The 14883-nt window shown below is 44.0% G+C and overlaps 1 protein-coding gene across 1 annotated transcript; it reads left to right on the forward strand.

The window, feature by feature from the left end:
- Positions 1-624: 624 nt before the first annotated feature.
- ZSWIM2 (zinc finger SWIM-type containing 2) lies at positions 625-13021 on the forward strand. The gene is made up of 9 exons (XM_077319363.1): positions 625-908; positions 3080-3156; positions 4013-4053; positions 4754-4967; positions 5489-5740; positions 7227-7311; positions 9545-9660; positions 10668-10821; positions 11347-13021. Exons 1-9 carry the CDS (start codon positions 756-758, stop codon positions 11824-11826), a joined length of 1572 nt encoding a protein of 523 aa, XP_077175478.1. The 5' UTR covers positions 625-755; the 3' UTR covers positions 11827-13021.
- Positions 13022-14883: the final 1862 nt, after the last annotated feature.

Below are 14883 nucleotides of genomic sequence, written 5' to 3' on the forward strand. Positions count from 1 at the left end.
TTGTTGCAAATGCAGATAAGGAATGGTACTGATGCAATCAAAGTAAAAAGAAGGGAACTGTAGTCCATGGACCTCTGGAGGGACCCCGTTTGCCCACCCCTGATGCTGGCAGGGGCTCATGGGAACTGTAGTCCATGGACCTCTGGAGGGCCCCCGTTTGTCCACCCCTGTATTAGATGCTTTCAGTTTGGAGGTCAGGAGTGGTCAGAGTAGATTATTGCTCCTTAAGAACACGCTCAACATCCTCTGATGTTGGGGTCGGAGGGGGGGGAGGGTGAGGATGGAAGACCCAAAACAGATCTTTGGCGACTTTCAGATGAAAGATGCTCCCAAACTTCATCTCCACAGACGCTCCCCCCCCCCCACTGGGAAACGCATTTTTCAAAGCACAACCTGTCACTCAGGCCGAGGGCCGTCTCTATGGGAACCGAATTCTTCAGGGAGCAGAGGGCCGTCTCTATGGCAACCAACCGCTCGCACCAGCCCTTCGACGCCTCCCTTGAAAGTTCTTCCCTCTTCCGGTTCTTCCGGTTCTCCTAGTCCTTCCGCCCTCCCTCCCCCTCCCCGCGCTCGTCTCTCTTCGCGTGGCCCCGCCCTCTTTCGCTGCCGGCGAGCGGAGGGGGGGCCGGGCGCGGGCGGGCGGGCTGGCGTCATCGTCTCCATGGCGACCGGCATCTCCGAGCACGAGGCTGGCAGGGACGGTTGGCCTTTGAACGTGGGGGCGGTTGGCGGCGGGCGAGGGCGGCGGTTGGGGAATGGCGGCCGTGTGGAGGGGGCGCCCGGTCGCCTCCCCGAAGCTGAGCTGGCGGCAGGACCAGGCGCTGGGCAGCACCATGCGCATCGTGCGGGAATTGGGGCCCACCGCTTTCGTCCTGCGGGAGGAGGAGGACGAGGAAGAGCCGCTCAAGGTAAGGGGGAAGGAGAAGAGCCGGACGTCACACCCCGCCATCCGCGGCCCGAAGGAGTCGCCGGGCGGCCCGCAGTGGCCTTCCCTTCCTCTCCCCACGACAGACGCTCTGTGAAATGGGGGGTGGGGGGTGGGGGGACCTACCAAAACTAGGGACAGCGGCTGCCCGTAGGGAATACATACCTGCCCATAGGGAATAATGGCAAGATGGCCTGCCCTTGGGGAATAATGGAAAGCATTCCTGCCAATAGGGAATACAGGAAACCACACCTGCTCCATAGGGAATAATGAAAAGAGCGCCTGCCCATAGGGAAAAAGGTAAAGCACGCCTGCCCATAGGGAATAATGGAAAGCATGCCTGCCCATAGGAAAAATGCAAACCACCCCTACCCATAGGGAATAAAGGAAACCACCCCTGCCCCTAGGGAATAATGGAAAGCATTCCTGCCAATAGGGAATACTGGAAAGCACACCTGCTCCATAGGGAATAATAGAAAGATCTCCTGTCCATAGGGCAGTGGTCCCCAACCTTTTTATCCCTGGGGACCGGTCAATGCTTGACAATTTTACTGAGGCCCGGGGGGGGTAGTCTTTTGCTGAGGGACATCACCGCCGCCTAAGCCCCTTCTCCACTTGCTTTCCTGCCGTCGCAGATGTAGCTGTGACTATTAAATTTAAATACAAAGAACCACTTGCCTAGAAGGAGCTGCTGGTCGCATATAGAATTGCATGCTTAATTTGCACACACCTTGCTTCCTAACAGATGTGCTGGTGTGGCCCTTGTGGCCCTTCTTTGCATACCCAGGGAATTGCTGATCACCACTGTGGGATGGGAGGTGAATTTCCTCCAGGTCAGGCTGAATTCTGGAGATTTTTGCTGGGGGGGTTACTTGGGCATGAAACTGGGGGCAGGAAGTTGTGAGTTCCTGCATTGTGCAAGGGGTTGGAGTAGATGACCCTGGAGGTACCTTCCAACTCTGAATCGGTGTTTCTATATGGCTCTGTGATGCACTCCAGCCAACATCCTGACTGCAGCATTCTGCACCAATTGAAGTTTCTATATACTCTTCCAGGGCAACTCCATGTACAACCGATAATAGTAATCTAGATGTAAACAGGACATGCATCACAGTGACCAGATCTTTTTCCACCCAGGAAAAGATGCAGCTGACTAACCAATCAAATCTGGGTCTATCCTCAGACTATGGACCTGTTCCTTCAAGGAAAGTGCAACCCCATCCAGAATGACAGATAGCTTAAATCCTGGATCAGACCTTTCCTACTCACCAGTATCATTTACATTTTGTCAGGATTATGCTTCTGTTTATTGTCTTGCATCTATGCCTAAACTGCCTCCAGGCATTTGTTCAGACATTTCTGCAGCCTTCCTGGGATTGGCCAGAAGTGCAAGATTGATCTGAGTGTCATCTGCATATTAGTGACTACTCAAATTTGTGGATGACCTCAGACAGCTTTTTTTTTGTTGGTACTAAAAAGCACAGGAGCCAAGATTTATTTATTTATTATATTTATATACCACCCTCCCCAAGGGCTCAGGATGGAGCCCCAGCACCACCTTCTGAAACCTAACCTGGAAGAACTAGAACCACAGCAAAACGATGCCTACCATTCCCAATCTGTAAAGACAGTCCAGAAAGATACCATGGCTGATAATATTGAAAGCTGCTGAAAAGTCCCAAAGAATCAACGGAGTCACAATCCGCCATCCCTCTCCTGACTCAGGGCAACAGCTATGGCGACCAAGGCTGTTTCAGTTCCATGACTAGGTTTGAATCCAGATTGTAAAAGATCCATAGCATCCACTCCGTCTGGGAATGCTTGAAGTTGTTCAGATCAGCAGCTGTAGGGAAACTTGAGCTGGAGAACCTGGGCCTGACTTGCCCAGGATTGTATCATGTGCATCTTTTCAAGATGTTGAGTATACAAAACTACAGGAACAACAGAGAGATTTTAGCACATACGAGTCTGCATACCGAGAGTGGCGGGTAATACATAGATAATAATAATAATAATAATAATAATAATAATAATAATAATAATAATAATAATAATAATAATAATAATAAATACTTCAGCTATGTCTTTCATCCCATTCTGCCTTCATTCTTCCCTTCTTTGTCTTTTATGATTTGGATTGGTTTGGTATAAAAGGTATCCCTGGGGAACCCTCACTCATGCAGCTGCTCAACGTTTGGGAAAGAGAAGGACCTCTGCAAACACATCTGCTGGTAAATAGATTTTTCTGTGAAATCATATACTATTGCAGTACATTTGATGTGCATTGTGTTTGGGGGGTTGGTGTTTTTGTTTGTTTTTTGAAGTCTCCAGAAGTGTAGCTATCTAGCTTCTAAAATGTCACGCAGTTATACTGATCTCGCAGGGAGGCTGGCAAAGCAGAATATCCTACGGAAGGAGGAAGAGAGGGAGCAGAGCAAGACAGAGAGGATGGGGATGGAAAGCCATAAGACTGATCCTGAGCAGCCTTAAATTGATGTGTTCCATCAAAACGAAAAACAATTTCCATGCAATCATATACCATTTGTGTTGAAGATTCTGAGTATGGAGGTTAAGAGGTAGAAAATGAAGAGTAATGCAAGTTATGACAAAAGACTACAAATTATTCAAATTGAAAGCCACATGTAGAATTGTAAGGAGTTCTGTTTTGATAACCAGTATGATATTTAGTGTAAGAGCCTCTTGTGGCACAGAGTGGTAAGGCATCAGAAATGCTGTCTGGAGCTGTCTGCCCATGAGGCTGGGAGTTCGATCCCAGCAGCCGGCTCAGGGTTGACTCAGTCTTCCATCCTCCCAAGGTCGGTAAAATGAGTACCCAGCTTGCTGGGGGGTAAACGGTAATGACTGGGGAAGGCACTGGCAAACCACCCCGTATTGAGTCTGCCATGACAACGCTAGAGGGTGTCACCCCAATGGTCAGACATGACCCAGTGCTTGCACAGGGGATACCTTTACCTTTACATTTATGATATTTAGTACAGCAAAAATGTATACTTTCCCACAAAGGTAAGAAGACACCTTTAGCTAGGTTATACAGATAACTGATACCTTTTGGTGTGTGTTTACTAGGTTATTACTGAAAAAATTCAAACTTCCAAGAAACCATGAATGTAAGTACTACTTATGCTAACTTTATGCGTGGGCGTGGCCCGCGCGGGCGCGGTCCCCGTGGGCGCGGCCCGATGCCCTGCCGGTCCCCAGCCTAATAAAGGTTGGGGACCACTGTCATATAGAATCAGGGATTAGCCCCGCTTCCATATTACTGCCCTCAGCCTTTTCCATCCATGCAGAATCGGCCTATGCTAGAGAAGCATAAGTGTTAATGAGACCACCTCCTTCAGATAAAATTGACTTTAAGGAAGCCAAGCATGAGGAAGAAGCTTGTCTTCTGCCATTTCTCTCTCAATTAGCTGCAGTTCTAATTTTTAACACCCAGCTGAGGGGAACGACACACAGTCTTCTAAAACAATCTACAGAATAAGACAAAGGTTTCAGTTGGTGGCAGCAAGCCTCTGGATTGTTTAAGGAAGGAGGCAGAATTACTGGGCCCTTGGACACTACCCTAAGGAAGGGAAAAGCTTTTGGGAGGAGAGGAGACGCGACTAGGAAAGGTTTCATGTCAGAAATGAAGTGTGGGAGAGACAAAGATGAGTTTTTCAAGTATAATTCATTAAAATACAGGTTGAAACTGAAATGTTATGGCAGGAGGGTTACAGTTTAGAAAGTTACTTAGTGGTACCTATTTTGGTTGCAGAACAAATATTAATGACATTTTATCAGAGATATTCAAATTTGGCCCTTTTTTTGCAGACGCTCTAAAGTTGGGTCTTGCAGAAAGAGAAATTAACTATGTGCTTCAGGGTCCTCATGTCGCTCCCCAACCCAAAGTAGCCATTACTTGCACAAAGGAGTTGCAGATGGCTGATGATGGGTCCATTAAACAGAAAGAAATCCAGAACGAGGATGTATGTCCAATTTGCCAGGATGTGCTATTTAGGAAGATGCTTCCTGTCACCTATTGCAGGTGAGTCCTCTCTGATGGTGGGAAGGATAAATTTGCACAAGAGAGTAACATCTTTGTAACCAAAGCATTGACTTAATAGTCCTGAACAGGCTTTCGGGTTTTGTGAAACCCTGGGGTTTCTTGACAAGAATTCCCAAATGGGTGAGAGTTAATTAATATATATATATATATTAATATATATATTTGTTAAACATTAATTGGGTGATATAACCACATATTCTCATGTCAACCCCCCTCTCCGCCCAGTAGCCAGTGATGGGCCTGGAGGGGGCGGGAAGGGAAAGGACCCCGGGTGGATGTGTCCACAGCTATGCTTCTCAACCATATTCTGCACTATCACGCCGCTTCTGGGGTTTCTCGAAGCCGGAAGAATGTTTTGGGGTTTTTGAATGGTAAAAAAGTTGAGAAAGTCTGTATTAAGCTGTGATCAACTGAATTATATTTGCCGGACTGATATATAAACTATCTTGTATATGAATGTTCTGCAGAACAAATGATAACCGATCATACATTTTCTATAGGTTTGGTTGTGGCAACAACATTCACATTGTATGTATGAAGATCTGGGCTGATCATCAGGAAGGACTAGAGAGAGACTCCTTAGTCAAGTGCCCCCTGTGTAGGGAACAGTTTGCTCCACTGAAGCTCATTTTGGAAGAATTCCGAAACTGCAAAAGACTCGTGACTGCAGCAGAAAAGCAACGTCTTGACAGGCATCTTGGAGTCCCTTGCAATAATTGCAGAGTATGCCCCATTGAGGGTAATTGCTATAAGTAAGTATTTTTTAAAATGAATAATTTTATTAACAAACATGGCTTAAAAGCCCCCCAAATTAAAGATTGTTATGACACCAGCTGTGAAAGCTTCAAGCTAAAAAATGAGTAATTTCACTTTAATGTTTTTGTGGCATTCTTAAACATTCCTCCCATTAGAAATTAAATTAGAAATTAGCATATCTTTGACCTTGTAGTCTAATGCAGAAAACCTGTAATCTTTTTTTTTTTTTTTTTTTGGTATGCCAGATACCCTTGTTTAAGATTGGAGCTGCAGTTTTTTTAGACCTGCTGGTAAAAAAAAAAAAAAAAATCAGTGTTCTTGTTTAAAACCTTGCTAATAACAATTTTTAACACAAGAAGTTTAAGGTAATCACTTTTCTCCACCATATCAAGAGTAGCAATTGCATTAAAAATAAAAGCAAAATGTGCGCCACCTAGTGTTCATCTGAGGAGAAATATTTTGCCCAGTTTTCTTTCCACAAGCAAAGGCAAGTTGTACTTTTCCTCTGCATTTCTAAGGCAAGGCTAGATCCTTCAATGGGATGCTGTATTTTTATTTGTGAGCCTCCCATATTTAATTCTGATCGCTTCAAGTATTGTGGTGTAGGCTGGTATTGACATCCCGTCAGTTCAACTCTACTGCAGAGTGGGCTTGTACCAAATATGAATACTCTTGATTTTGGCAAGACTGAGATGAAGCTGTGACAAGAATGTCATGTCTGATGCTTTATTGTTCTAAAGCAATATATATATATATATATATATATATATATATATATATATATATATATATATATATATATATATATATATATATATATATATATATATATATATATATATATATATATATATATATATATATATATATATATATATATATATATATATATATTATGAGCCTCTTGTGGCGCAGAGTGGTAAGGCAGCCGTCTGAAAGCTTTGCCCATAAGGCTGGGAGTTCAATCCCAGCAGCCGGCTCAAGGTTGACTCAGCCTTCCATCCTTCCGAGGTCGGTAAAATGAGTACCCAGCTTGCTGGGGGGTAAATGGTAATGACTGGGGAAGGCACTGGCAAACCACCCCGTATTGAGTCTGCCATGAAAACGCTGGAGGGCGTCACCCCAAGGGTCAGATATGACTCGTTGCTTGCATAGGGGATACCTTTATATATATATATATATATATATATATATATATATATATATATATATATATATATATATATATATATATATATATATATATATTCCTATATATATATAGGATTATATATATATATATAGAATCCTATATATATAATATATATATATATAATCCTAAGTGGAATGCTTTATTGTTCTAAAGCAATGAAACGTCTTATCCAATATATATATAATCCTAAGTGGAATGTTCCATAGTCAGTCAGTTTCCATTTAAGATAAGAAACATGTTTTTTGGAGAAATGTAAGGAAGTCTGCTAACTCTGCTATTTTCATTTCAAGGTGCGCAGAATGTTCTGAATATCACCTCTGCTATGGTTGCTTTAGCAGCAGTTGCCATCCCTCGCATACTTTTGTGTTCCGAGAGGTACAGTCCAAAAGCCTCATCTTACTTGATATGAATCCAAGATTCAAGTGGCTAGCTGTGTTGGTCTGAAGCAGCACAACAAAACAAAATCAGAGTCCAGTAGCACCTTTAAGACCAACAAAGATTTATTCAAGGCGTGAGCTTTCGAGTGCTTACACTCGAAAGCTCACGCCTTGAATAAATCTTTGTTGGTCTTAAAGGGTCTGAGGAAGAGAACTTACACTCGAAAGCTTACGCCTTGAATAAATCTTTGTTGGTCTTAAAGGTGCCACTGGACTCTGATTTTGTTTTGTTATGAATCCAAAAGTTAAATAGACACATATTTATTTAAGGAATGGGTAAATTTCACTTTGCAAACCAGTCTATTTTGGAAAATCATCCACATGGAAGAAAAACCTGCAGGACTGTTTACTTCCATCTTGTTTGGAAGTTGTTAAAGGATTGTCCACAAGTGCAGGAGAGAATAAAGTTGGCAAGGGTGACAAATTTCTTTTTACTTCTTTGCCTCTCTGGATTATACAATATGATTTTTCCGCCCTCCATGGCACTGTGCTATTAACTTTGACAATGGGTGTGGCAGTGCAATAGCAAATGACACTTTCTGCGTCAAGCTTTCTCAATCAGGATTTCATGAAGTCCTGGGGTTCATGGATGGCCCTGGAAGGATTTCCTTGAAGGGGTGGGGAGGGGAAGGGCCCCAGGTGGGCGTGTCCACAGCTCTGCTTCCCAACCCTATTCTGCACGATTGCACCATGTCTGGGGTTTCTTGAAGCCTGAAGGATGTTTCCGTGGTTTCTCAGTGGTAAAAAAGTTGAGAAAGGCTGGACTAGGTAGAGGAGGGGTATCTGGAAACAGTTACTAACCAGGGAAATGTGACAGAGTCCCTGAATCCTCAAAAGATGCTTTCTAAGGTTTCAATTTGATCTTGCTCAAGGATCAAATCTTGTCTGTCCTTTCCCACTCTGAAATCAAAGTTTCAGCTTCACAAAACGGGATACAATTTCCTTGTCATTTGCTTTCCCACTGTTCCAGGTGGAGAATGATGAACTTGTTACTGACTTTAGAACGACAATTCAATTCATTTAATATGGTTATAGACCAGCAAATTTCCAGGGTACAAATATAAAAAACACATTGAGTTTTATAGAAGTGAGCAAAAGACCTGTTAAATCATACACAAATTATATAATCTAATTAGTCAAGCAATAATTTTACAAACCACCTGCTAAGGCAATTGAGACTCACATGGAACCACATTCTTTTAGCCCAGCTTATCCTCTGCCATTAGGACTACTTGTACAAATTGGGCAGTGTTTTGTGGCTGATAGCGCTCTCTGTGTTGCATGCTCTGTGAGGGACAGTGTTACATGGAAGCATCACAGTCTGACCTGTTTGTGTCAGAATTCCAGACTTGTAGACACAGACTTGTGGCACAGAGTGGTAAGGCAGCCATCTGAAAGCTTTGCCCATGAGGCTGGGAGTTCAATCCCAGCAGCCGGCTCAAGGTTGACTCAGCCTTCCATCCTTCCAAGGTCGGTGAAATGAGTACCCAGCTTGCTGGGGGGTAAATGGTAATGACTGGGGAAGGCACTGGCAAACCACCCCGTATTGAGTCTGCCAAGAAAACGCTAGAGGGTGTCACCCCAAGGGTCAGACATGACCCGGTGCTTGCACAGGGGATACCTTTAGACAAGAAAACTTCCTTCTGGAAAGTTTCTTTATTCTCAAAGCTGCATCTTCTAACGTGGCATAGACAGAACTGGAATTTACAGGCAAAGCATTACATTATAAAACTCAATCACCCCTCCCTTGGGCAGCTGGCAACTCGGGTGTCAGGGTGAGACATGTCAGGTGCGGCTTTGGGAATTATGCCAACCTGGGATGTTTTGAGAAGCAGAGGCACTAACTAGAGACATGACCTCGAAACTGTGAGCAGTACCTAAAAGCAAGAAGCAGGCTAAGCAGGGAAAATGGATGACTGATGCAGGTTAGGCCAAAGTGAACAAACATAATCCATGGCTGAAGACACAGGATTCTGACAGTTTGGTTCCTGAAAAAATGTTGCAGACATTGGAGCTAAACAAGAATGGTGTCTTCCTCTCTGCTAGAAGTATGTGCCACTGCATGCCACAGCCTTTCTTGTCAATGACTCTGAAATATCACAGGCTGGAACAGCTCTCTGTGTAATTGCTGCTGTTGCTTAGTTTTCATTAGCTCTTTTCCATTCTCCCAGAAAAGAAATCAGAAATGGAGGTCAGTCGAACAGATATTGCAGCTGTCAACTCCAGAAGAAAATAAGGAACACATTAATCCAGGAGAGAATAGTCATGGAGAGAAAGACCGAGAGAAGTAAGAGGAGATATATAATGCATTGTTTCAAGTGGCCAGCTGTGTAAATAAATTGAGAGTCCAGGGGCACCTTTAAAGCCAACAAAGTTGTATTCAAGGTCTCAGTTTTCATGTGCACGGACACGTCTGGTACAATGTCATGGAATGAAAGTAGCCAGTTCAAACTTATAGGTAGAATGTGAGAGTAAATTAACACGCAGCATAATGGAAATGGTTAACAGGTTCTCACACTCCACTCTTAAATAAAACTTTGTTGGTCTTAAAGGTGCCCCGGATTCTAAATTGGTTATGTGCATTGCATAAAGGGATAGTACACAATGTTTGTCTGATCAGTCTGTTAGATAAGCTTGTGCCCATTTGGAGACTTTCTCTGTGGTTGCTTCATTATTGTGGAATAGAAAATGCTAGTAAAGGGTTACCAACATGCCTGGACAAAGCTGCCCCATTCCTTTAATAGAAACTTAACGGGTGGAAATGGGCAACTGAAGCTTTTCATGGCATAGAGACAAGTAACATAATTTGGTAGATGACATTCTATTACTCTACTCTTAAAGGGACAGAGCTTTTTTTTAGGGTTGTGTGCGGCAGCGTCCGAATCAGCTGGTCCAGGCTGACACAGCCAGGGCCCCACCGCGGGGGAGGGGAGCAGAGGTGCGGGCGCCAGTGCGTAACTCAGCGCACACACACAGGCATGGAGCTCCTCACCTCCCCTCCCCCCCATGGCGCAGCCCTGGCTGCATCGGCCTGGAACGGCCGATTTGGATGCTGCCATGCACAACCCTACAATTTTTTCTCCGGGCCATACTAGTTATGAAGGCTTCTACTTCATAGCAAATCCCAATATTATGCAAAGCCAGATTCTTTTTCTACAAATGGTTAATGCTTAATGGGTTTTATCTGTGTATTGCTTCTGTCAATTTGTTTGATAATTTCTTTGGTTTTAATTTAATTAAACTACCAATGTAGAAATGTGCGCTAACAGTTGCATCCTGTTCTTTGCTTTTTAGGTTCAGCTGTGTACCACAGCATGTAGTAAACTCCTTACCTACTGCGCTGGTTAGAAAATGTAGCAGTTTGCTTGATCCGGGTGTGCAGTGTAGACTCTGTCTGAAGCTCTTTTCCCTTGGTCAAGTTGCAAAATTCCTGCCATGTAATCATAAGGTAAATAAAAGATAAGTCAGACTAGAATATAAGGATTCGGAGATCTCCATTTCTGCCTGTATCCGATAAGGGGAACTTTGATTATCAAAAGTTTACCCTCTGAAAATCTTGTTGGTCTGTAAGGTGCCAAGAGACTTGAATCTAACCCCCCCTGTCAGATAGCAAAAATTTATTGTGAGATCCAAGCCGATATATGGATATCAGTAGTGGATTTCAGAGAATACCAGCTCAATCATGGGAGCTTATCCAAGTTAAGAACTTTATGCCTATTTAAGTGTATTGATTCACAGCAGTCCATTCCATTTGAGGTAATGCATTTTAGATGGTAAATTGGTGGGCTTAGGCCCAGTATTCCAGAGATAAGTAGAGTTGGATCTATGGGACTGTTTAAATTACTCCTGATTTGCACTATTTAAAGTAGAATTGCAGAGACTTAGTGGAGCCGCTGCCTGTCTGTTGAGGCTTGTCTCAGATTGGAAATGAATAATAATCAGCATACAGTCTTTTATGCTTTTTATCTCTTAGTTTCACAGGAAATGCATCGACCATTGGTTACATAAAGAAAATGGATGCCCGATAGATGGACATGTTGTGTATAATCCCTTAACCTGGAAGGATGTCCCAAGCAAAGGCAAAGAAAATCCATTAGGATCTCAAGCTCAAAACAAACTTGCAGGAAAAGGAGAACAGGAACTTTTCATACCTGGGACCGGGTTGTTCATCCAGGGAACAAAACCTGGTCATGGCTCTGAGAAATGTCAAACAGCTTGTAAAGGTCCTTCAGAATTCAAACAGGATTTAATTCTGAATAGCTACAGGTATGATCGCATGCGAAGTTCTGGCACTGGCCCGTCTAGCATTCGGAAGACTGGGAATTTGAAGTTTTCTAGATACGTTAGGGGCTTGGCCCTTGTACCAAGGTCTCATTCTGATACAATATCGGGAACGCAAACACAAAATAGATCAATGAATACTTTTCTGTATTTTAAAAGCCTCAGCAGCTAGTGTCTGGAAAATATCACATTTGGGGTTTTCAAATTGTAGATTATGTCCACATGATGCTTGTGGAATACTGATATATATATTTTCCATTAATATATAAACATTGAAATAAAAAGTCTGTGGATTATCTTTCATACTAAAATCATATTCCCTAAACTTTCTTGCTGATGTATAATGTATAAATGCATGAGGAAATCACTTGTAAAGCAGCTGACTAGTCCCACAGTTCCTGCAGGAGCACAGGGTATACCTCTGTAGTTTAAAAAAAGGATTAAATCTCAGCATATGACTATTAGTCTATAGTCTAAGACTATTGCTAAACAGCTGTTTGGCAAGATTTCAGCTTTTAAAAAAGGTTTGTATATATACTATACTGAATTAGAACTATTAACATAGCATTTCCCAGTATGATTTAGAACCTGAACATTACTGCTTGATGAAAGAGTTTCTCTCAGCTTCCCTTCCCACCACATCCCCAAATGTCCACCATAGTGTTGTTCCTCGGGGGAAAGGGGCATCCCAAGAGCAGCACAAAGGGGGAGTGAGCAGTCTTGTAGCAGGGTGAGGGGAATTTGAAATTTCTCTTTTGCCATTCACAGAAATCCTTCCTTGATATAACCATATCTCCAGACCATATAGTGGACTAGAGGCAAATCCCATTGTAATCAGGAATAAAACAGGTGCTAAGATACACTCCTGCACTGTGGCCTGGGGGCTGGCTACAAGGCAAAAGCTCCTGCCCACCCTTGGACTCTTGAGGCCCCACCTCCAACCTCAAGGAACATTTCTGACCCAGGGGTCACCAACCTCCAGCTGTGCCCTGGAAATCTGGAATTGGAGTATTGAGACCAGTTCCCCAGGGGAAAATGGCTGCTATGGAGGGGGCACTCTGCAATGACAACTCATCTTCAGGATCCTGGAGATGAAAGGGCTTGCTTGTGAGGGGGAACTCTGTGGCAGAGAGGTTGCAGGATGGGAGAGGTTGGGAACTGGGGATTTGCTGGAATTGCACATCATTTCCAGGCTACAGAAATCAGTCCCCCTGGAGAAAAGCCCTGGCTTTGGATCCCATGGAGGTGCAGGGATGCCAGGTGGGAAACAAAGAGAATTGCTGGGTGGTACTAATTGCTAATAACAATACACATCAAAGAATTTATAAACTTGTCACAGTTTCTTCCTTCAATTAAAATGTTTAATTGATACCAAAATTTGTTTAGAGAACTGAAAACCGTTGAGTCAATACATTCTTCAAATAAATATCAGAGTAAATCAAAATCATTTGTATGTCTGGGGTCCCAGAGGCCTGGCAGGGGGGTATCTCAGCCAGAAAAACCTAATAAGGGGTCTGCTCTCCACTGTCAGAAGTTTGCTGGGTAGGAGCTGCCCTGCTGTCAATAAGATGCCTATTCCTGGCCTCTTTCATCTTGGAGGAAATGGGAGGGGGAGGGAAGTGAGACGCCTTTTGATGCAGCCTCTTGTGTGCCATCTGGATGGGGAGCTGTGGGAGGTCCAGAAATGCCCCCACTACCAGCCCTCTGATACCCAGGACAGCCAGGAAAAGCCTCTGCCCTGGGAATGTGGTGGTGGTGGTGGTGGTTATTTAGATTTATTACCTGCCACTCCTGCAACTGGCTCGTAGGGGGGAACAATTGTCCACAATAAAACCCTACTAAAACACACTTGGAAATAGAACCATATAGCAACAATCAAAATCCCAAGAACATGGCGGTAAATTCAACCCCCTGCCCCCCGCCTATAACATCGGAAAGAGGAAGTGGGAAGAGAGAACACAGATGATACAAAGCTTGACAACACTTGGTTCTGGGGGACCCACTGCACCGGCCTCAACCATAAACCTGGTGGAAGAGCTCTGTTCTGTAGGCCCTGCGGACTTTCCCTTTCCATGTGGATACCACCTTGGTATTGCTGCAGTTTTTCTAAGGCCATCACAACAAAGCAAATTTAAGACCAATGGCATGGAAGATGGAGAAAGTGTAGACAGGGCACAGAAGCACCATGGGGACATGTGAAGGGGGGGGGGGAGACACCTTTTCCCAGCATCACCTTCCCAGTAGAATAAGAGTTAGTTTTTATACCCTGCTTTTCACTGCCCAAAGGAGTCTCAGAGTGTCTTATAATAGTCTTTCCCTTCCTCTCCCCACCAAAGGCACTCTTGTAAGGTAGGTGAGGCTGAGAGAGCTCTGAGAGAAACTGCTCTGTGAGAACAAACAGGACTGTGACTAGCCCAAGGTCACCCAGCATGTGGAGGAGCAGGGAATCTAATCCAGCTCACACATTAGAAGCTGCTGCTCTTAACCATTACACCAAACTACAAATTGCCATTGCCTTAAAGAGATGTCGCTGGAGCACAGACAGAAGAAGCTGTTGCAGGGGGATGGTGTAAGTCTTTTTTGACTTGCTCATTGACTGTTATGGGATTCTTTTCCTTTAAATTGGGACCTTCTGGCCAATGACTTCTCAGAGCAATCCAAGGAGGGAGACACTCAGCTTTTTTTCTACATGGAGAGGTGATTGTGTAGTTAATAAGGTTTGCAGTTTCAGAAGAGAGGAATGCTTTTGTCTTCTATGTCTTCTCTCTCTCTCTCTCAGCAGCCCTTTCCTCCAGGGCAGGGGTAGTCAAACTGCGGCCCTCCAGATGTCCATGGACTACAGTTCCCAGGAGCCCCTGCCAGCATTCGCTGGCAGGGGCTCCTGGGAATTGTAGTCCATGGACATCTGGAGGGCCGCAGTTTGACTACCCCTGCTCCAGGGGAACTGATCTTTGCAGTCTGGAGAGAAGCTTTCATTCTGAAGGTTCTCCAGGTCCCACCTGGAAGCTGGCACCTGTAACCAGTGGGCAGGGATGCTAGCCTCCAGCTGAGACCTGGAGATCCCATTTCTGGAGTTTCTCAGACCCTGGAGAATATTTCAGGGGTTTCTCAGTGGTAAAAAAAAGTTGAGAAAAGCTGACAGAGGCAGTAATTGAGTTCTTTGCCAACCAATGTTTTCATGTTTGATTGTAACATACAACAGTTTTTTATTTACTCTGATATTGAACTC

Source organism: Paroedura picta, chromosome 2 (assembly GCF_049243985.1).
Source record: "Paroedura picta isolate Pp20150507F chromosome 2, Ppicta_v3.0, whole genome shotgun sequence".
Taxonomy (NCBI): Eukaryota; Metazoa; Chordata; class Lepidosauria; order Squamata; family Gekkonidae; genus Paroedura; species Paroedura picta.